Genomic DNA, 21,859 nt, shown 5'->3' on the forward strand with positions numbered 1-21,859 from the left:
TCTGTGCGCGCCGGTGCCGACGACACTGCAGGGGCCCGGGGCACCGAGTGAGGGGAGCCCGTCATTGCCGCAAGCCCAGCGCGTCCGGTATTTTCCGAGGCCCGTTATATATTTAGCCTCGGCGGACCGAGCGCGTGCGTCTTCGCTGCGGCGGACCGAGCGCCGGTCCACCGCAGCGGCGTCCCGGCACCCGACTCGAAAAATCGGAGAGATGCCCTGCCAAGCAGGCTTCGCCACTCGCCCGATCGCCGTGTGGCGGAGAGCCATTGGCTGCCTGCGTCGACCACGACACCTAACACAAGCTTTCGAAAGCGATGGCAAAGTGACGTGGCCCTTCCCGCATACGTAGCCTGCTGCAAAGTCGTGGCTGCTGCTACGTGGCCGCCAGACCGGCCGGCATGCCGGCCAGCGAGGGATCGATGGAAGCGAGCGCAAAATTATTTCGCGGGGAAGCCGGGGCATGGGGAGCGACGCCGAACCACGGCCGTCACCGGATCTCCCGCCGGGTCGTGGACGAGCCCCCGAGCCCCCATTGGCTCACTCTTTCCCCGGCGGCTGACCTCTGGCTTGACCCCCACCGAGTGCGGAGAGAACGGTTTCACTCACTTGTTCGTCGTGGTGCGGAGTCCTGTCGTGGATGGGAAGCGTGGAGATGTCGGTGGCGGAAGAGGCGAGCGAGTCGCACGGAGACGGGCTCTTGGAGCGCTCCTTGTCCGGGACGTGTAGGTACGCCATCTCGCTGAGCCTCAGCTGGTCGGTCTCCATGGCGGTAGCCGGCGGCTCGCACGTAAAACCCCGAGCGCGAGCGAGCGTGCTTGGAGCCCTGTGTGTGGGCAGTTTTCTCCTGACGGAAAGTACCGGGCCGCGACGCACACGGAGCTCCACGGAGCGCCACGCATGCGCCCGGCCCCCTGTGCAGACGGACGTCACGGCTGTCGTCACTGGCGCCTGCGCAGCGGCGCCGCATCGAGGGGTGTGCGCGGGGTGTGTCACGAGAAAGGTTGAGCTCGAGCCGCAGCCGGCGGCTCCAAGCCGCGGCTCTGTTTACGCTGGCTAGTTCGCTCGCAGCGGCGCTAGTGGGCGCCTCGCCGTGACAGCGGTCCTAGCGCGCTCGCGCTCAACTGTCGACGTCCACTGTTCGGCTCTCGCGTGATGCCGGTCGCCGTACGACATGTCACACGAAACAGACTCTTCACACTACGTACCGCGATGCTAGCCGGCAGGGGGCGCTTTTGCGAGCGGCGCACACGCGCCAAAGCTTTGCGGCTCGGCGGTCCGCGGAGCGTCCCAGCTTGCGTCATCCTTCGCGCGTTTCTCATTCTGTTACGCTGAATTCGAGTGCTGATTTCACTTGTAACTGTTGTTGCAAACTCTTCTGTTCGGTTGGAAACTGACGCCAATTCCGTTCTGGAGCTACAAAGCGCGATCCCTACCAAGGTGACCCAATGTCTAGTCGAATTGCAGCACGCCTCCAAATCAATGACCCCTTCGTGGCCCCGTTGCCTCCTCCTCTCGCTCTTCCCGCGACGGCGCAGCACGTCGTCCACAACGGCGCGCGCGCAGCTCCGCAGGGGTCTCTCTCTCTCTGCGTCTAGCGCGCCCTCGCGTTTCTCGAAGTGACGACACGCGCCCTCATTTGTCGCGTGGGAAGGACGACGCATGCGGGAAGCGACGTGCACGTGGGCATTCTCACTGAGGAAGCCCCGTCATTTACTGATTTATTACTGAAATTGATTTATTACTATTGATTACGTCATTACTGAAAGCGCTGCACGTGACCACGCCGCTGAAGAAGCAGCTCCGGAACGGCATCCCAGCGTGTGGCGTGCTGCAATTACAGATATTTCAGTGAGCTTCAGGCTGGAGTAAAACTTTGATTTGGGCGAGTTGGTTCGTGGCTATTCAAAAGGCGCAGCGCGACTGGGACGGAGTCAAAGAAACACAAACCACATCACAAGCTAATGGGCTTGGCTGCCACGTCTGAAGCAGAAGTGATTCGAATACGATGGTTCTTGTACTGCCTCACCGAAGGGCCAGACCGTAAGCGAACCACCGTGCAGTAAGCGCTGAAAATAGCAGGTTTCTGAGAAACTCTTACAACCCTTCTACACATGTTGCGTCACTCGGCAACCATTGAGTTTATCACGCACCACGACCTAAACTCGTTATATACTTAGCACGCCTTGATTGACGCACGACAGCTTTATACCTATTAGGTAAAAAATACGGATGGAAAATTTTATTGACCCGCGACTGACCAATACAAACAAAATTTATTGTTTTTTATTATTATTTCTTTACTAAAGTAAATTGAGAGAAGTCCTTCTTCGATTTATCGACACCCGCGACGCTTTTCTCTGTGCAACGCTGCGTGGGTGACGTCAGACTCGTCTCTGTTGCGTAAGCGTCTAGATGAGTTTCGTTGGTGACTCGGCAGCACACCCTCACCCCGTCGAAGCTCCTGAGAAATAATTGGCACATGGTTCGCTTCTCCAAGTGAAACGAACGGAACGAGACAGGGCTAAGAGCGCGACGATATGGGAGTCATCGCTTCTCTGTGTACGTCATGCCGATGAGAATTGCTAGGCTATTCAATATCAGATCACGCACGGGTCGTTTCACTGCGATAATAACTAGCAGCAGAGAGTACAGTTCTGCGTCGTCTGCTACCGCGGCGCGCGCTGGCCGCGTTGTCGTGAAGAGTGCTACGGTCTGAGGCAGTGCGCGTATTCCACTGTTACTGCGGGAACTGAGCCGATATTCCTTATTAAGCGTTGTGCGTCGCCAAACTCTGAGCTTTCATTGGCCACGTTCGAGTTCTACAAACTTCTTTTGACGGCATGCTTCTTTCGTTCTTTCGAAATGCCGTGGTACTTAGTGCGTGTACGTATATTTCTTCGCTGTGTGTGTTACCGTAACACGCAGCGACAAGAAAGGGACACCGAACTGTGCGCACAACGTGCTCGGTCTTTATTTGACGCGAAAGGAAAACAAAACACTCAATATCATTACTATGCGAGTCGAACACGATGAAACAAATGGATAAGAATAAAAGAATGCTTTAGGTTTAGGCATTGAGCTGAAAGTGTTTCTTTTCGACAATAGTTCATAACACAAGACGGGCACTGCCTTGGTGGACGTCCGCGAGGTGCATCCTTGATGCGCCCTTCTTTCTTGTAGGCCTGCAGTATCCTATTCACAGTTTTAAGCGACCGTCCTGTCATCTCTGATATCTTCTTTTGAGTATAGTTCCTAGAACACAGTTCAATAATCTTCAGTTGTTCTTTCTCCGGTACACGGGCCATGTGAACAAGGCTAACGATTTAGCACCGTTCTTGTCAGATGAAAAAGCTGGACTGAATTAAGACGGACAAGCGTCAGCTTTATTCAGATCAATATTGAATCCTGTAAACCTTCCTGTATCTGTAGAGAGCCGCACCGTTCTTCTATCACCAATGAGCGACGGAAGGAAATGACGCTTCATTGACTTTTCAAGGTGATTTACTTTTTTATCTTCAGAAGTTTAAAGAGCGCCAAATCACCCCAAAGTCGACCATCGTCAGCCAGTGGGACGTGCTGCGAATGAACACATGACTTAGCGACTCAATTTGCAACTCACTGCCCTCCAGAATTAGCGCTGTCATCGCTGCCGCTGGACACATGACGAGATACTAAGTGATGTTCGGAGAGTGACGCGTGCATTTCCTCGTCAGCTGGCAGAGCCTGTTTTGTGTAATGAACTATTGTCGAGAAGAAACACTTTGAGCTCAATACCTTAACCTAAACATTATTTTATTCTTCTCCGTTTGTTTCATCGTGTCCGACTCGCATATTCATTATATTGAGTGTTTTGTTTTCCTTTCGCGTCAAATAAAGACCGAGCACGTTGCGCACACAGTTCGGTGTCCCTTTCTTGTCGCTGCATGCGATACGTGCACGCACTAAGTACCACGGCCTTTCGAAAGAACGAAAGAAGCATGCTGTCAAAAGAAGTTTGTAGAACTCGAACGTGGCCAATGAAAGCTCAGAGTTTGGCGACGCACAACGCTTAATAAGGAATATCGGCTCAGTTCGCGCAGTAACAATGGAATACGCGCACTGCCTCTGACCGTAGTACTCTTCCCGACAGTGCGGCCAGCGCGCGCCGCCGTAGCAGACGACGCAGATCACGACTCCGCCCCTAGAGCGTCTGCGCCTGCGCGAACTGCTTCCGCCGTCTGACTCCAGCGCTCGCCGCATCGCCGATGCAATGCGCTCCGAGTTTTCCCCTAAGTGTGAAACAGACTGTACATGCTGGAAATTCGGCTCTGTGTAATTAGTGCAAGGATACGTGTACAAAGATACAGGGTTCTTCACCAAGGCGTTCAAAAAGAAAAAAAAAGGTTCCGTGATTGTGTTGAGAAACACAAAATGGTAACTTGTTTTAGCATCCATTGAATGTCATTCTTCCCTTGTTCTTTATTTTTAGACTTCCACCTCAGGACAACTGTGCCCACCTTTATACTTTCTCACATGTGCCTAAAGAGCAGGAGACGGCACCTCTTACGATCACGAACTTCTTCTTAAACATACATATTAAATAAAAAGTCCAATCTTGTAGACGAATGAACTCGCTGCCGTATTGTTAAAGTAAAACTCTTGCTTGGGTTAGTTGGTTCATGCTTGAATGTGTAAAGAGCAAGGCGCAAAGAACAGGACAGAAGAAGAACACAAACGACAGGGTCGGCGCCACTCACAACTAAGTTTATTTCCGCAACAAACACTTATACACGCCGTGGTTGCTCAGTGGCTATGGTGTTGGGCTGCTGAGCACGAAGTCGCGGGATCGAATCCCGGCCACGGCGGCCGCATTTCGATGCAGGCGAAATGCGAAAACACCCGTGTACTTAGATTTAGGTGCATGTTAAAGAACCCCAGGTGGTCCAAATTTCCGGAGTCCTGCACTACGGCGTGCCTCGTGATCAGAAGGTGGTTTTGGCACGTAAAACTCCATAATTTAATTTTTTTAAGCCTGCCTTATGTATGTCAACCAAACCGAAGCACACACGAAACATTACAAGTAAAATACCGCACTCACTCGACCACTCAGGAATCATACCTGGCACAATATATCAAATCGGCAAACAAGAACAACACGTGGAGAAGCACAGGGAGCAATTCGTCGAACACAGTCGTTACCAAGCCAACGGGGAGAAAAACGAGAGATAACAAGTACCAAGTACGATTCACTAAGAAAATATCCAACTTGCCATGATCGACGCAAACAAAAACAAACACTGCGACAAGCTTGTCTAATTCCCAAGAGTGTTCAATAGCGGCACTGGGTAGCGTAACGCTGGCTTGACGCGTGAAAAAAAAAAACGCCCCAAGTCCTTGTCGCTTTTGGTCAGCTTCCGCGGTTTGCGCGAGCTCCCTCGGAGTCACTTCACCTGTTAGGCGGAAAATACGCATCGCGTCGCCCCTACAGTTGTTCGCAGCCCCACGCCGAGCTTCACGTCACTACGGATACGAGAGCAAGAAATATACTGAATGAAGAATAAGCCGTGCGAGTGGAATTCTCCGCTGAAACCAGCCGGGGTCAAGGAAACTAAGCCGAAGTACCGACCCACTTTTCTGTTGCTTTCCAATAAAGCGTGTTCTCTTACTCTTCTTTCCTTTTTTTCTTTCGCCTGGTCACCGCGCCCTTATAGCGATGTGTTATAGTGCAGCCTGTCTTCTGCCGTTGCGATAGATAGCCCGTCGTTTTATTTTAGCGATAGCGATATGCGCGACACAATATGCCCGGCTCGTTGTAGACGGATAAAGCGCAAAAGAGCGAGGCACAGAGTGAGCGCAGTAACTATACTGGACGCGGGAGGCTACAGCAGTGACCCACAATCCACTCCAGGCCAGGCTTGATCCCACCCACGTGCCACAAATAACGAACGCTGTAAAGAAAAAGTGCACCGGTGCAAGGAAAGAGTGCGCGCAAGGGACGAGAATAAATATCCCCGCGCGTTGCGCGAAAGGAAAACCGACTGCAGAGGAAAGAGCGTGCAATGAGAGAGATGGAAGCGGGAGTGCAGGGAGGGAAGCGCGGGGGCGAAAAGGAAAACGAGAGGCGGGATGCTGACCCAGTGGCTGGCCGGCTTGACCTACAAGTTTACGGCCGGCGGCTTACGTGCCGCAGATTTATGTGCGCTCGTGTCCTGCTTTCGTTTCGTTGCGCGACAAATTTTGCGGCACAAGCGAAGACGGCGGCGACGACGCGAAAATTTTACGCGAGCCGCTGAGTAGACGAAGTGCGAGATTAACGAAGTGAGACGGGCTCTGGCGCGCATCGTAAGGGAGAGGCAGCGACTAACGGACAATTCTAGGAAAATGGTTTTCGGCGACGTACTTAACAAATTGTGAATGAATACGTTTTGGGCCGGTGATTTACGTTGCACTTGTAATTGTTTGCTGACGGAAACGATAAAGATGGACACACCCGACAGAGTTGTCGCAACAAGTGGGTCACCATCTCCCTTTCTTTTTAAAAGAGAACATTTCTGAGTTTGCTGAGTGTGGCTGCTGCTGCTGCTGCTGTCTTGCCAAATAGCTCCCATACGAGGCAGCATTCGTATAACGAATCGGCTTACATACAAGCCCATCTGTACTACTCCTATACAGATGTGCCCGTGGCAGGCTCTGTTCTCTACGGAATTGCACTGTGAAACAACAGACATCTTCAGTGCAACAATTATGCGCCTTCATGTAAGGTTGAAGCGTTCTTTGCCTTCTTTTTTGCCCGTCTGCGTAGTCAGCTTTTTGCCGAGTAAGGTGGGCCGGTCCTGAATATAGTGCAATGGTAAAGTGTTCTTATCCACACGATGGGGAGATGAAATCGATCCAGAAAACAGATACAGCAAGCAGGGCAACCCCTTACTCCATGCACGTGGTAGCCATCCGGTTTTACATTAGCCTAAACGCATTGTCTTCCCTCTCTTCTTCCTTTCCCCTTAACCCTTTCTTCTAGCGTAAGCAGCAAACCCGATGTGCCCCTGGTTCATCTCCATTCTATTATCTCTCTCTCTCTTCCTGAAAGACTGGCCAGGCGTGAACTTGTGACTTAAAGAATTTATTTTTCGCGCAGCGGATAGTTGCAAATCAAAAGAGACTATAGAGTCGAACACTTTAGCAATCCACTGCCATCCTTGAGAATGCGGCACGAACGAGTTGTTCTACACCACTGTTCGTAATATCGGTTGACGCTGAGGAACTAGTGGCTAAAGTTGTTGGTCCAGAATACAACTCTCCAAATCGACTAAAAGTCCGACCTCGCTATACGAACACTATTTACGTGCGCAATAGTATGGATATACGAAAGAAGGACACACACGCACAAAGCGTCATGAATTATCTTTAGTAGACCTCACCTACTTGCCCGCGAAGCTATTTTGAACGACACCACTGTATGCGTACGCTGTCGAGAAAAGCACGCTGCGCTTCGCAGACGACATAAATATTTGAAGAATGCTGCGCGACATGGATCACACACGTGGCGCGCTCTCTAGAGCTCGTGAATCAGGCGGCAGCAAAAAGTGCGAAACAAACAATAAACGAAGAAACCACTGTCCGCTATACTCGGAAAGGTTGGACACCGCTTGACGTAATAGGCTAACAGGCGGCTCGCTCGGTGGAGCCGCATTTGTTATTCTTCGTTGCCGTCCGCAGCATGCCGCCGAGCCATACATTTTCAGCAGCATCGCGAATTGTGGCGCTCAGTTTTCTTATTTCTTTTTTAAACCTTTAATCAACTGCAAGATAGATTTCCGTTAATTCTACAGACGACATAGTACGGCACCGACGTCATGCAGTATTTATATTCAGTCACCAGAAGAGTGGCGAAGATTGCCGAGGAAAAATTCGTTAGGCGACAATCGCCATTCGGGTTTCATGGCTTAGGGCACATTCACACCGGCGACTTGAGGAGGTCGCGCGACCGTTTACGACTCGCAATCAAAAAGCGACCGAAGGCGACTGATGTTCACACCGGCAAGCCCGGCTGAGCGCGACCCGCAAGTCGCAATCCCGGAGATTATTGTTCTCAGCGAGAACTCTCGGAATCTACGCGGAATTTGAATGCGACGTCGGAGGAGGCCGGATGTAGACACACGAAAGATCACTTCCGGTGCGCCGCTGATTGGTTTATCAGTTTTGCGACCACGGTCGCGCGACTGAAAAATCGCGCAAAGAGCGACTCGCCCAAAATGGTCGCTTTTCGAGAAAGGCGACCGTTTGCGACCATTTGCGACTGGTCGCAAAGCGACCAACTTGGTCGCGCGACCTCCTCAAGTCGCCGGTGTGAATGTGCCCTTAGTCGGAACATCAGAACGAAGAAATGGTGCTTGACATCCACTGCCTCTAATCGGTGGCGGCCGTATGCGCTAAATCGAACCCCTTGTCCCGAGTGCAGAGCAATGGGAGAGTCGGCTTACCAGCTGCGAGCTCACGGCCCAAAGGGCCTTAGTGCAGCACGCTAGTGAGGTAGCCAGGCTCAGTGGAGCCCTGGAATAGGGGCCCACCGTTGCCGAAAGAGGCTCCAAGTCGCCGGCGCCCAAGACGACCGAGACCTCGAGACGCTAAATCCTTGAAGGAACCAAATAAAGTTTCTCTCTCTCTCTTCAAATCAATCGTGTACGCGGCAGATCGTTTTTCGTGCACCGGAAGGTTACTTGGTCAGCGGGCCTGGGCAATTAGGCAGGTCTCCAAAGAACACAACGAATCTGCCGTTCTAAGCCGTCCTACGGCCGATGACGTAGCAAAATCTGTTAAATCATAGAGGCGTGATTTCGTTAAGGGCGGTCACGTATTAATCGAGAGACCATCTGCCATTTAATTACAGCCACACTGCCATGCTATATGATCGAGCGGAAGCCGCATCGGTTTCACGTATACAGAAACGTCATTACATCACACAGATTGTAACGCACAGCCGTGCTGAAATCTAAGGATTCGTTATATGACCTTCTTTCTTTATTTTATTCTGCCCTTTTGTCTTCCGTAAGACGTAACTGAATTGATAATGGAAATTGAACGACCAAAAACTTCATATCACTAAAATAATTTACACCCCTAAGGGTTTTTTTGAGTGTCTACAACTAACCCCCTAGCACCCTAAAAAAAGCTGGGTTTTATAGGCAATTACACCCTTATGATGGTTATTCTATATTCCAATAACACCCTATCCCTTGAGGGTGTTTTGAACAACATATTACCCTTCGACCCATGGGGTGTAAGGGTGTGATCAGGGATATATTACCCCTTTACGTATCGGGTGTAATGAGCAATATAATAGCCCTTGCTATAAGGGTGTTGAAGTACGGCATGTTGAAGCGGGTACACATGCACTTCATCGTTTGTTTCGTAAGTCTACAGTCAGGCTAGCACACAGAAATGTTATGTACGGTGTGCATACAATAGGTAATGTGTTTCCAAACGCATGGCATAGCAACTTTGAGAGAAAACACATAATCACATGTGAGTGTTCTGCGTGAAATGGTACATTTACCTCAGATACAGGAAGAGTGACTGCATGGAGGGTCATTTATTCTAGCCACCTGTACAATATTTAGAGCTTGCACTACGCCTTGTATGTGGTGACAAGTCTTGTGGTCGTTCTACACTGAAGAACAGTCTTATTCAAACCAATGTTCCAGGGCACAGGCGAGGCTGGTGATGCCTCTGTGTAGCTCTATTCCAATGTCCTAAGGCGAGCCATCAAAGATGAAGCCATTTCTTCATTGATCGCTGTAGCCATCTGCTTGTTTTCTACCTGCAAAATGATTTGTTGCAATTTAATGTCAGGAAAAGTACACGAAACATGACAAGCAGCGCTTCCCTGCATCATTCACTTTAATATTTCAAGATCACATGAAGACCAGGATAAAGAAAACAAGCACAGATGGTGCTTACTTCCAAGAAATCATTATTTTGAAAGAATAAGGCATTTATTCTGCCACATCATGAATGTAGGAGAGAGAGGCTACACAATTATATGAGGGCAATTAAGAAATTATTGCCTCCAAGCCCACTACTTTGCCAATATCACTGCAAACATTTTGAACTCTTTATCATTGATGCACTTATGTTTATGCTATCGAACGTCGCCTCACCTTCCTATCTCTTCTCGTTCCAGAGTAATCGAGCAATTCATGGCATCCAGTGGTGACGTCCAGTTGAAACAGCAGGCTGTAATTGAATTTCTGACTGCGGAAGGTTGTGCGCATATCAACATTCATCGCCATCTGACTGCAGTTTACGGGGATGCCTATGTTGAAGTCAGCACTGTGCAGAGGTGGACAAGGACTGTGAAAGACTAAAATCCTGCCGCATCAAATTTCCAGGATCAGCACCGAAATGGACAGCCCACAATGGCTTCTGATGAGGGTCATGAACATCAGGCAGATAAGTTTACTCAGGGCAATCGCAGGATCAAGCAACACCAGATTGCAACAACACTCATCTTACATCTTACACTCAACTTACATTCATCGGATAATATAACACATGGCATTGTTGTTTTGCCTGCCTCCTCAGGAATATACATTATTAATAGGAGTAGAAATCAGCATTTTCACAGAAGCTTGCTCCTTTAACAAGAGGCACAAATGATGCTGTTCTTCAGATTTCCCAGGCAAACAATGCAAGCATCACTATACTCACAATCACAAACAATGCAAGCATCACTATACTAAGCATCACTAAGCTGACCTTTATTTTTTTTTAATCTATGACCTACACAGTGCCTGGTAACAACCGCTCTCTCAGAACTATTTGGCATCTCTACTAGAAGCCCTACCTACACCTTTTAACATCATCTTAGACATCTCCACTAAGCAAGCACATAATCCTGCTGGTATTTTTGTTACAGAGGTTTTCACTAAAGATCTTCCAAGCAAGAACTCTTTAGCATCTGATCATTTAGATGCTTTGAACTGGAACAACACAGTGAATGCATCGTGCTTAACAGAAGTTTAGCTATTTTAATCAAAGCACAGTTAAAGCCTTTCATGTATGAAGTTTGTCATCTGTTTTCACTTGATCTTGCTGGTTATCTGATCGTGAGTTACACTAAGATCAAACATTCTAATGGCCAACATCTTTCATCTGTGAAGCGCAGAAAACCTTAGTGCACTTGTCAGTGTTGTTACGGCATTCTTAAATGTGATGATTAGGCTGCTGGCTGTTTAGCACTGTAGTAGCATTGTACAGGGTGATCACTTTTAAGTTCTATGGAATTTTTCAAAATTTCCTTTGGCAGATGGCGTAATTCTTGTCCTTGAGCTAGATTATTTGAAGAGGTGGACATCACTAGCATGAGTAATCAAAACACATGTTTGACTAATAAAAAAAAAAATTCACTATTCACTTCGTAACTAATTACCTTACTGCGCATATTGCAATTTACGAATTGTCGCCAGTGAGCTTGGAAGACGTGTGCACTCGAACTTCCAGGATGACACCAGTTTAGGAATAATTCCCTGATAAAGAACACTACACAAGGGTGTTCCAGTTACTTTTGTGCATCAATGCATAAAAGCACATTTTGTTAAAAATGTAAGTGAAACAACAGTGCATTTCTACGGCAAGTTTGGTGGTAGATATCTCCAAACTGGCATCATTCTGGAAATCAATTCCAAAGTGTATGCATCTTGTAATCTCACTGGCTATGGTTCGTAAATTACAATATGTGCTTCACATATGTGGTGGCACTGGCAAACACTCCTAGAGTTCTACTAGGAAACATAAATACCGAAGAAAGTGGATGGGGAAAAGGCACCTGTTGTAGTTCAATTGGTAAAGCATCGCATGCATAATGCGAAGACGTGGGTTCGTTCCCCACCTGTGGCAAGTTGTTTTTTCATCCACTTTCATTTTCAGTAATTTATCATTTCTTTATTTCATTTACTAATCACAAGTAATTTACCCTAAGTTGTCCTTGGTGTTAGTGTTTGCTGGCTTCTTAGGATAAAATTAATAAAGATCGGCCCCTAGGTTAAGCCACTTTCTTTTTGTTTATATGTGCCATGAAGTAATTAATTGAAAAGCTAATTAATAGATTTTGGTTAATTAGTTGAACATGTGTTTCGATTTCTCGTGCAAGATATGTCTGCCTGTTTGAATATTCCTGCTCAAGGACTAGAATTATGCTATATGCAACAGGTTATATTTAAAAATTCCACAAAACTTAAAATCATCCCGTATAAAGACACTGTGAATTTTAAAACAAGCTTCAGCGAACCTTACTGAATTAGCAAATGGCCAGTGTAACTAGCATGATTATCCTGGAAATCTTTTGTAGCTTATAAGCATAGAGCATTTCACTTACACATTTAGGAATGCAAAATTTTCTTGAAATCAGCCCTTTCTTTTTAACAGCTAGCATCCCTGCCAGTTTGGTTAGACATAATCTTGCATGACTTCAATAGTACTGCAAAATCAATTTTCTTTCTGCTCCCAGTGTCTAGTGATGTATCTTTACCAGTCTCCTTAGCAGCTGAGATAACTAATGTTTCTGCAGGTAAATATCAGAAAACATTGCGATAACTGCCAAGTAAATGCAATCGTGCGTCTTGTTTACAATACAGCATGTGCTCTACCTCCTGCCAGGTTTGTTCTCATAACCGCGAAACTCTCGAAAGACTCAAAAGTTTTCCCTCTCTCCCTCCCTCCCTCCATATCAGGCCAGCATGCAACTTGTACAAGAGACACCTTTCGCATGCATGAAAATATTTTATGAGGTTATGGCGGTGTCAAAACATGACATCAACCATAATGCCTTAAACTATTATATGAAACACTTGCTTGTACAAAGATAGAAAAGGCACCAATCTTGAATTTATCACATTCGGTTTACAGTACCATAGTAGAAATGGCTCAATTAGTATGCAAACGTTCAGGTACGTTCAGGTATGCAAATGGGCTAGTTGGTATTGGTCGATGACGTTCGACAGTGTGAACTCAACAAAGGATGGAGAAAGAGGCGATAGCATTTGTCTCCATTTCTCGCAACTTTCGACGTCCTTTGTACAAGTCCGCACTGTACAAGTCCGCACATCATGGGTCAACTAGTGCAGCCTGAAAAAAATGCCATGAAAGAAAACTTGGCTCTCAACCTCGACAATTCTGCCTGTAAGGTATTATGGTTTCTTCAGAACTTATTTCTTTATACAAAGTCATGCCCATCAAGTAAAGCTTACTGAATGAAATGAAGAACAACATCAACACCTCTCAAGGCACATGCACCAAAGGAGTTAGAGCATCATACACATTACCTTTAAGTGCAAAAGTATTCTTTTCCTTAGGCAAACTGCATTTCTAGTTTCTTAAAGCCTATATATTCATTTGTCACAGCTATGGGAAAATCACAAGGTGGAAAAAGATGTGTTGGTGCAATTTCAACATTTATGTACAACAAAAGGTAAAGCACAGGAAGTCTCACTGCTCCTCTGTCTAAATGACACTCAGTTTCGTTTGTCATGTCCACTCCCATCCTGATGGCAGCAGAAACAGGAAGAGAGCAGCGTGGTTCAGAAAGCAGCCGAAGGAGCCGATATCCTAGCTGACATAACGAATAAAGAAGGGAGCTTGTGAGGCCATGTAGTGCAGACTTGAGACATCATTAACTAGCGCGAAAAAAACAACGGACGACAGCTAGAAGCACACACGACAGAGCTCTAGGCTTCAACTGAAATTTTGGCTACACAGAAACATACGATTCAGGGGATGCGACCTTGATGGATGGAAGCAACATTCATCTTTCCCTTTCCCTGTCTGACAAAGGAGATATCGGAGCAAACTGATGGATAGGTTCATTTCGAGATACGAACACTCTTTTTGGTGAGAGCCAGGGAAGGGGTGCTTACACACCTATCACCCACTTTTTGAAGCGAAGTGCTTCGAATATTTTCATGTCGACCTGCCTCTAGAGCCACATGGGCAGATGAGCGCTTTGAAACTGCTCAGTGCATGAGCACCTACAGCAATGATTGGCCAGATGGCCACCAGCCACTGACAGCTGCCCTATCTTGGTTCCCCGAAGCAGTCTTTTAAACACCGACCTGTTTGATTTGAGGGAACATAGGGCTGCTTTTAGTGCCTTAGTGGCTAGTGGCCACCTGGCCAATTATCGCCATACGTGCTCATGCACCGAGCAGTTTCAAAGCAATTGTGCGCTCAGGCAGCTCCAGAAGCAGGTTCATAGGGAAATATACGAACCACTTTGCATAAAGAAAGTGGGGAACAGGTGTGTGAGCAGCCGTCCCTGGCTCTTACCAAGAGTGTATGTGAAATTAACCTGTTCATCAATTTGTTCTGATAGCTCCTGTGTTGTTTCCGTCGGTCGACACTCTGTGCATCTCGTGTTTCTGTGCAGCAAAAATTTCAGTTGAAGTCTAGAGTTCTGTCTTATGTGCTTCTTGATGTCGTCGTCTTTTTCACGCTAGTTATTGATGTCTCAAGTCTGCAATGAGCACCAACTAGCCCAAGTGCCTTCTTCAACCATGTAATGCATAGGGCAGATAACCGGTGGCACATTCGAGTTACAGAACGGATTCCAAGGGAAGAGAAGGGTAGTCAAGGACGGTAGAGAATTAGACTGTATGATGAAGTCAGGAAATTTGCCGGCTTCACTTCGAATCAGCTAGCGCAAGACAGAGGTAATTGGAGCTCACTGGGAGAGGTCTTCATCCTCCAGTGGAAAATATATGTAGGCCAATTGTGATGAAAGAAGTATACCTGTCGGCTCAGACATCTTCACTGTCTCTTGAGCAATGTGTAGGCCTAAGACAATCAGCCGGCTCCCATGCAATAGCTTCATGCTGACTAACTGCATGGGCACAAGAAAACAACTCACCATTAATACCACCCGAGATTGACCACTTAATAAAAGAACCTCTCAAAACTGCAAACACAATTAAGCATTTACCAGCTTAATACATACATATATACAAGCCAAGAATAGTTACAATAACCATACGCTTTATAACTAGACATTAGAATAAGGTAGTGAAACGTAGAATAGGCGTAGGGTGTTCAGTGCAGTTCATTTCAGAAATACTGTCGACCAGTGACAGGACGCCTTAGGCAGGGTTCAGGTGTACAACAAGAAAACAAATAGTAGTAGTAATAAGCATGCGTGCGTGAAACCAAAAAACGAGTTCAAGGTCGAGAAAAAAAAATTATTAGGCTCGGTGTACTTATTTATACAAAAAGATAAATTAATAAACAAATAGCGCAACCACGCGTTCATCCGCAATGGCACGAAAGCTTCTAAAACAAACGAGTACAACTGAAAACGAAGGATAACCACATAGCCGGGATGGCTGTGGTTCTTTTGTATTAGTTCGAGCGATGAAAGCACAAGCATTGCAAGCTGCCTGCGTCATTACCTACCACGTGACCTGGGACAAAAAAAAAACAAAACGAGTGCAAGTACACAAGCTACCTTTAATACGGTTGTCACACTGCACACTTTTGGCCGCGATCGATCCTGGCTGGGATCGAATTTCTGGTCACGTTTGGCTTCCTTGCTGAATCTGCGGACGGGAACCAATCGCGGTCGAAAATTTCGATCCAGAACAGGATCCGTGTGACACCGGTTTAAGTATGCGCCCATCTTTAGCAACAGAATGAATTAGCCAAACCAAAGTATTATTTACCTGCCTGCGCCGTATACTGACGCGTAGGAGTACTTAATTCTCTACAACTATATGTGCTGTCACAATTAGTTGAGGACACACGAACAATGAAACATCCGATATATTTTCATTTCTTTTTCACGTTCGGTGCCCGTAGGCTCCGCCTGAAGTACACATACTAGGCCGCTATTTTGTAGCGATGCCTTATGCCTTATTCTATGCTATTCTTATCATCCACCACACACGGCCGCCTGATGCCGTTGATAATGTGGGCAGACCGTCGCTCTGACCACTGGCCAAGCGCGAAAAGCCTAAAAAAGCATAGAATCGGAAAAGGCATCGCTACAAAATACTAGCCCTACACTCGCATCCAACACACCTTGTGCTGTCCTTTAAAGAAATTACGCGAAAATTACTACCACAATGACGCACCATAAAAACGCGACGCTGAATGTGACCACGTACGTACCTTTTATATGAGCCGTCCATGCGCCTTGCAAAAGGCCCTCGGTTTGAAGGCGGGGCGCTGTCACGTTTTGTACTCTGGGCACGCCATTTCGTTTACGTAGTGGATGGACGATGTTGACGGTGGATTTCGCCGAAAACAGAAGTCCACTTCATCACTGTTCAGGCCGAATGGAAGATGCTTTCTCGTTGGCCACGAATGACGGCCGCCGTAGGCAAAGTAAACACACTGTCACAAAGAAACACCGATGTCGTAGGCCGCTACTGCCTTTCTTTCTCACGCACAATCGCGTCGCCTTCAGTCCGGATGCTCCCTTCGCGTCGATGAGCACAAAAGTACACGAAAACAACAAGGTGGTGCAACCTAAACGTAGCGAAAAACAATCTAATACTCACAACTGCAAGACTGTCACGGAGAACACACACACGTGCACCATAAAGAAAGCGTGCACCCGGCGGCCCACGGGCCCGCGGCGAGTCTCAGCAGCGATCGCTGCGACGTCCGTCGGTGGAAGTTATTGGAATTTCGGTTTCGTTTTCAAGGCATAAATACATATACTCTTTTAAGTTACGTGTGTATATTACTTTCAAAGCTATTTATTTTACGCTACCTCTAAGCAATTATTATTATTATTATTATTATTATTATTATTATTATTATTATTATTATTATTATTATTATTATTATTATTATTATTATTATTATTATTATTATTATTATTATAAACAACAGAGGCAGATTCCACGCACTGTGAGAATCGACATAAGCGCAGCTTGCTGTCCTATTTGCGTTCACTGACGATATTTGGCGATGATGTTGACGGCCTACCACAGTCGTGATGTGATGTTGAATGTTATAATACAGAAAGACGTGCTTGCTCGAGGCGCTGTTGCGCGCCATATTTAGTAGCTTACGTGAAAGTTAACGCTCTAATTCCCTTACACGAGCGCATCGCATCTGGGCTGAAGCGTTGATTTGCCGAACAGCCGTTTGCGTGTTGTCGTCTTGACGCTGCGGTGCTTTAGTGCGGCTTTGCGTCTCTGCATGCCCTGAGTCAGTGATCCACGTGCACAAAACTGCGCGGTGCTTACTTTTTAGAAATAGCAGAAACGTGCCCTTTCATACCTTGAAGTAAAATTATTACTGTTTGCCCACAACTGTTGTCATGTTTAGTAGTAGTGTTCCTTTTATTGAGGAGACCCCAAACGAAGCATGCTTTGTGTTTGTAGAGTGTGAGACCGGGCTAGTTGGTATTCCATGCCGAAGTGACTAGCGCTGGAGTGGACACGGGGCACAAAAGGGCGACTACGGCGACAGCGCCCTTACCTTCTCCGGCGATAATCCCATGTATGCGAGCTGCCACGTGCGAAAAGTGGCATTATTTACCCAGTTCGTCTGGGTGTTCGCTTTAAACATTCTCTTGTCTCGTCGTTAGTCTTCCAGATGGCATTGTGTCGATGACCAGGGTGTTTCAGTGGGCATTATGACGGCCAAAGGGGTCCAGAGAGTATTGTAGCGTTGCCCACGAAGTTCTCGCTAAAAGGGCTCGCACACGCCTTCCCTGAGTCCCTCTCATGTACATTATGCACGCTCTCAAACCACCCACCGCCGCGGCTGGCAAGGCAGTGACAGCAGCAGCAGCAGAATTGGAAATTATAAAGGAGGAGGCATAGAAAGCTTCGCTTTAAGATCTAGCAGAACGCCTCTGTGCACACTGTAACCTGTCATCCAGAGCTCGGGTGTTTTGACAGGGTTCAATTTCATTCTACAAAGTATCTCCCGTATTCAGCATGTGCACCTGTCCTACCCGTCTCGAGAGGGGAGACGGGCGAGTCTCGCGCAGCTCTGCATATGCCAAGACATCTCGAACGTACTTTGCAGGTGGGCAATCGCGCGCACACTTGAAAAATGCCTCGCCACTGTTCCGTGAACAAAGATTGGTCTGCAAATGCCCCGCCAATTTCTGGAATCTCATTCTATCTATAATGATTGGCTTAATGTCCTATCCATGCAAGCAATAATACTGTTTCCAATTTGAGAGGGGAAATATTTTGAGTAAATAGCGCTGTTAGTCGGTGTGGCAAATACTGTATACATCGCAAATTGTACGTTGGTTCTCTATACTTTCTCACATTTCCCTCCCTTTCTTTTTGAGCACTCCGTTCTGGCAGCTGTTTGTAAGCCAGTAGAACTTTCCTTTCCTATACAACTACAAACTTATTAGTTTCTTTTTGCACAGCCAGCTTGGTAAATTGACGCAAACGCGAAGCCATGAGCGTTTTGCACGGCTCTTGCTGTAGAGGCTGCATGCTTGATCAAAGCATTGTGGTGGGTGAGAAGGCTCAAGTTTGCCTACGAAGCTACCTTGTTTTTAAACGTCAGAGAAGCAGAACGAATTGGGGTTATTGATTCCGCGAAAGAATCTCAGGTGGGGTCAAATCTTCCCGAATCGGCGTATCTTTTGTCCGAGTATGGTTCGTCGCCCCCTTTTCTGCCTGTTTCGTTGTGCTTGAAAGAAACCTAGACGACCGCGTTTCTTTGGAGCAATTGTGGCGCGTCGAGCTGCATGCTGTCACGTGGCCTATTCATTTTGCTGGATTGCTGGCGTCCCACAAGCAAGAGTTGCACTTGTTCTGCCTTGCTGAAAACGTTTTGAACATTTTTCTTTTTGGTTAAATATTCAATATTAGAAAAAGTATGTGCGCGCTTTTGGATCCCGCGGAATTTGTGCGTGACGACATTTGAGAACTGTGTGCCACCTAGCCCACTATGACATAATAGTAGTGCTTCAGCAGCAGGTTTTTCGCAGGACATATTTAATATGGCTCATCAAAACAGACAGTGGGAACCCTCTTCAGGAGTTTTGTCGGCATTGAAAGTCCGACATGTCTCGCGCGGAAGGGGTTGGGGTAGGGCAGGGGAGGGGAGGGCCCGCTTCTGGATCCGCCACTGGTTTGTAGTTCCGTGGGACACGCTGTCTCTTTGTACAACTGTATGTTTGTGAAAGTAATAAAAATAAACAAAAACACCCTTGCACCCACCCCCAATATTCTTAGTCAGTGCGCCCTTTTGGCGGGTAAAAGGGTGTTATGACATCTAGAACTGCCCTACGCTTCGCAAGAAGTCATGATGATGGGATATTTCTAGAATGAAAACACCCTTCAAGGGTGTTATGACTCGCAATTCTCACCATCAAGGGTGTAAATTATTTATACGAGGGCCGCTTCTTAGTGGAAAGCTTCGGATTCATTTTTATGGTGCGGATTCTTTAATATGCACCGAAATATCCGTAGACGAGCGTTCTTTCATCCAGCGTCTATATTGGAATGCGGCCGGCTGGGCCCAGAATCACAGAGGGACACATCGAATGATCGCGCAGGATTATCACAGTGAACGTGCCTAGATAAAAAACGATAAAAAAACTGTGTGTGATCAGAAATAGGCACAATGTCGACGGTGCGGCGGTTTCCACTCGTTAGATGCGTGTGATATGAAGGAATAAGAAAAAGTGTTTGTGGCTGAGTAAAGTGCATTAAATTTATGCTGTTGATCAGTCCGAGATGAACGATAATTCGGACGCATGACAAGTTCGATACGCAATGAAGAATGGTCGTAGACTTTGTGAATAAATAAATAGTGACTACAGACCATGTGCTCGTGGTGTGCCCTGAGTATGCGCGCGAAAGACACAATGGCAGATACCTTGATACATTTACACAATAGACCACTGTCGGAGGACCTCTTGATAGGCGCATGGCCACAGAGTTGGCAGACGATAGAGACAATGCGTGCTCTTTCACGTTTCTTAGGTGACACGGGCCTGGACTCACGCTTGTGATACCAGTTATGCAATGTGTCCTTCACCTTGTTCCTCCCATTATCATCCCCCATTGTGACCCTTTTTCTTCCCTTCTTCCCCTTCCCTTACATAGAGTAGCAGGCCAGATGCTCCATTTTCCGGCCGACCTCTCTACATTTTCCAGTCATTAAACTACTTCTTCTTGAGGGCGGTCATCACCCTTGACATCACCCTTGACATCACCCTCTGGGTTCCCGGGGGAGGATGTGACGGTCACGTCGAGCGAACGCTACAGGCAGGAGTAGATGCGGTTCAGAATTACTTGCGTGGAACGGGCCTCGAGTGCTCGGCTACCAAGTCCGAACTCTTACTCTACAAACCCACAAGGAGAGGTCGTAAAACCTTGCTCGAAGAGGAACGGGATTATTCCAAAATATGCATCACATTGGCAGATGGTACTCCCGTACCACACGTAGAGAAAATTAGAATCCTAGGGTTACACCTGCAGGCAAACGGCCATAACGGAGAGACGGTGCGAATACTTCGTCGTTCGGTAGATGACACGATCCGACTCTTGCATCGCATCACGAATAGACGCAATGGTATGCGTGAAGAGTGCGCGATCCGTCTCGTGCAGGCGTACGCGATAAGCCGCATAACGTATGTTGCCCCCTACCTGAGGTGGATCGGGTCCGAAAAAAACAAACTCGAATGCATGATCCGAAAGGCTTTCAAGAGGGCGGTCGGCGTTCCACTCAACGCGAGCACCGACAAGTTTCTAGAGCTCGGAGTTCACAACTCCCTTAACGAGTTAATCGAGGCGCACGACATTGCACAATACGAACGATTATCGAGGTCAAAGGCAGGTCGATGCATCCTCGAGTCGCTCAGCATCGCGTACCACACCCAGCATGGAGAGAAGACGGCGGTTCCCGCCTCTGTTCGCGACCGCCTGATCATCCCGCCGCTTCCCAAGAACATGCACCCTACGCACCACACCGGGAGACGCAACAAACGAGCAAGCGACCTACAGAAGAAGTTTGGTAACAGCAACGAGGCGGTATACGTAGACGCGGCTCCATATGGAGGAGGGAGAAGCGCACACGCGATAGCGGTTGTAGACCGCTCGGGTAAGTGCCTCGCGAGCGCCACGGTGACCACGGGACACACGGAGGCGGCCGAAGAAGCCGCGATAGCCCTAGCACTCGTCGCGGTGCCGAACGCTGCGATCGTGATCAGCGACTCGCAGGCGGCAATCCGCGGCTTCGCGCGCGGTCGTGTCTCGCGGGAAGCGGCCCGCATACTCCAAATTTCTGACGACGGCGACTCGTCATCGCCCTCGCAACGCCAAAATTCTACGGTCTTCCTCCTCTGGACCCCGGCACATACCGATGTTCCGCTCGCGGGCAACGCGGCGGCCCACGCCACGGCTCGAGGTCTCACACGCCGAGCCGTCGCTGATTATGTGGCCGCCTCCGCCCCCGAGAGCGGGGCATCGGATCTGCCGGATCGGGACACTACAACAGAAACACAACAAGAAGCACACTGGGCGTGGGGCGATCGCCTAACCACGTTCAGAGACCTCACCCAACACTACAGACTCGAAAGACGCACATTCCCGCCACCGCACGACAAATTGAACACGAACGAGGCCGTAACGTTACGCTTGCTCCAAACACACACCTACCCTAGCCCCGCTATCTTACACCACTGCTATCAGCGTTTATATTCAACAGACGCGTGTAAAACATGCGGACAGAGAGCAACGCTGCGACACATGCTCTGGGAGTGTGCCGGCAACAACGGCAATCAGACCAGCTCCGTTAGCGACGCGTCCATAATCGCGGCCGTTGACAGGGTGGGAGAAGGCTCGAGCTCGCTTCTTCCCGACGCCGCCCCGGATGCGGGAGCCGCCGGGGACCTTCTCCGTAG

At 47.9% G+C, this 21,859-nt stretch overlaps 1 protein-coding gene and 2 long non-coding RNA genes across 3 annotated transcripts in view; 1 reads left to right on the forward strand and 2 right to left on the reverse strand.

The window, feature by feature from the left end:
* Positions 1 to 952, reverse strand: part of LOC135898539 (solute carrier family 2, facilitated glucose transporter member 1-like) — a 102,138-nt gene extending 101,186 nt beyond the window's left edge. The window contains exon 1 of the mRNA XM_065427548.1: positions 607 to 952. Coding sequence (XP_065283620.1) covers positions 607 to 765 — 159 coding nt within the window. The 5' untranslated portion in view covers positions 766 to 952. The remainder of the gene's footprint in view (positions 1 to 606) is intronic.
* Positions 1 to 10,925, forward strand: part of LOC135898541 (uncharacterized) — a 23,077-nt gene extending 12,152 nt beyond the window's left edge. The window contains exon 3 of the long non-coding RNA XR_010563361.1: positions 10,160 to 10,925. This is a non-coding gene — a long non-coding RNA (uncharacterized lncRNA). The remainder of the gene's footprint in view (positions 1 to 10,159) is intronic.
* On the reverse strand, positions 9,558 to 16,590 carry LOC139056394 (uncharacterized). Its single transcript, XR_011512337.1, has 4 exons — positions 16,132 to 16,590; positions 14,761 to 14,851; positions 10,137 to 10,212; positions 9,558 to 9,796 (listed from the first exon to the last, which is right to left on the reverse strand). It is a non-coding gene; the product is annotated as an uncharacterized lncRNA (long non-coding RNA).
* Between the last annotated feature and the right edge of the window lie 5,269 nt (positions 16,591 to 21,859).

The sequence above is a fragment of the Dermacentor albipictus genome, chromosome 2, assembly GCF_038994185.2.
Source record: "Dermacentor albipictus isolate Rhodes 1998 colony chromosome 2, USDA_Dalb.pri_finalv2, whole genome shotgun sequence".
In the NCBI taxonomy this organism is placed as follows: domain Eukaryota; kingdom Metazoa; phylum Arthropoda; class Arachnida; order Ixodida; family Ixodidae; genus Dermacentor; species Dermacentor albipictus.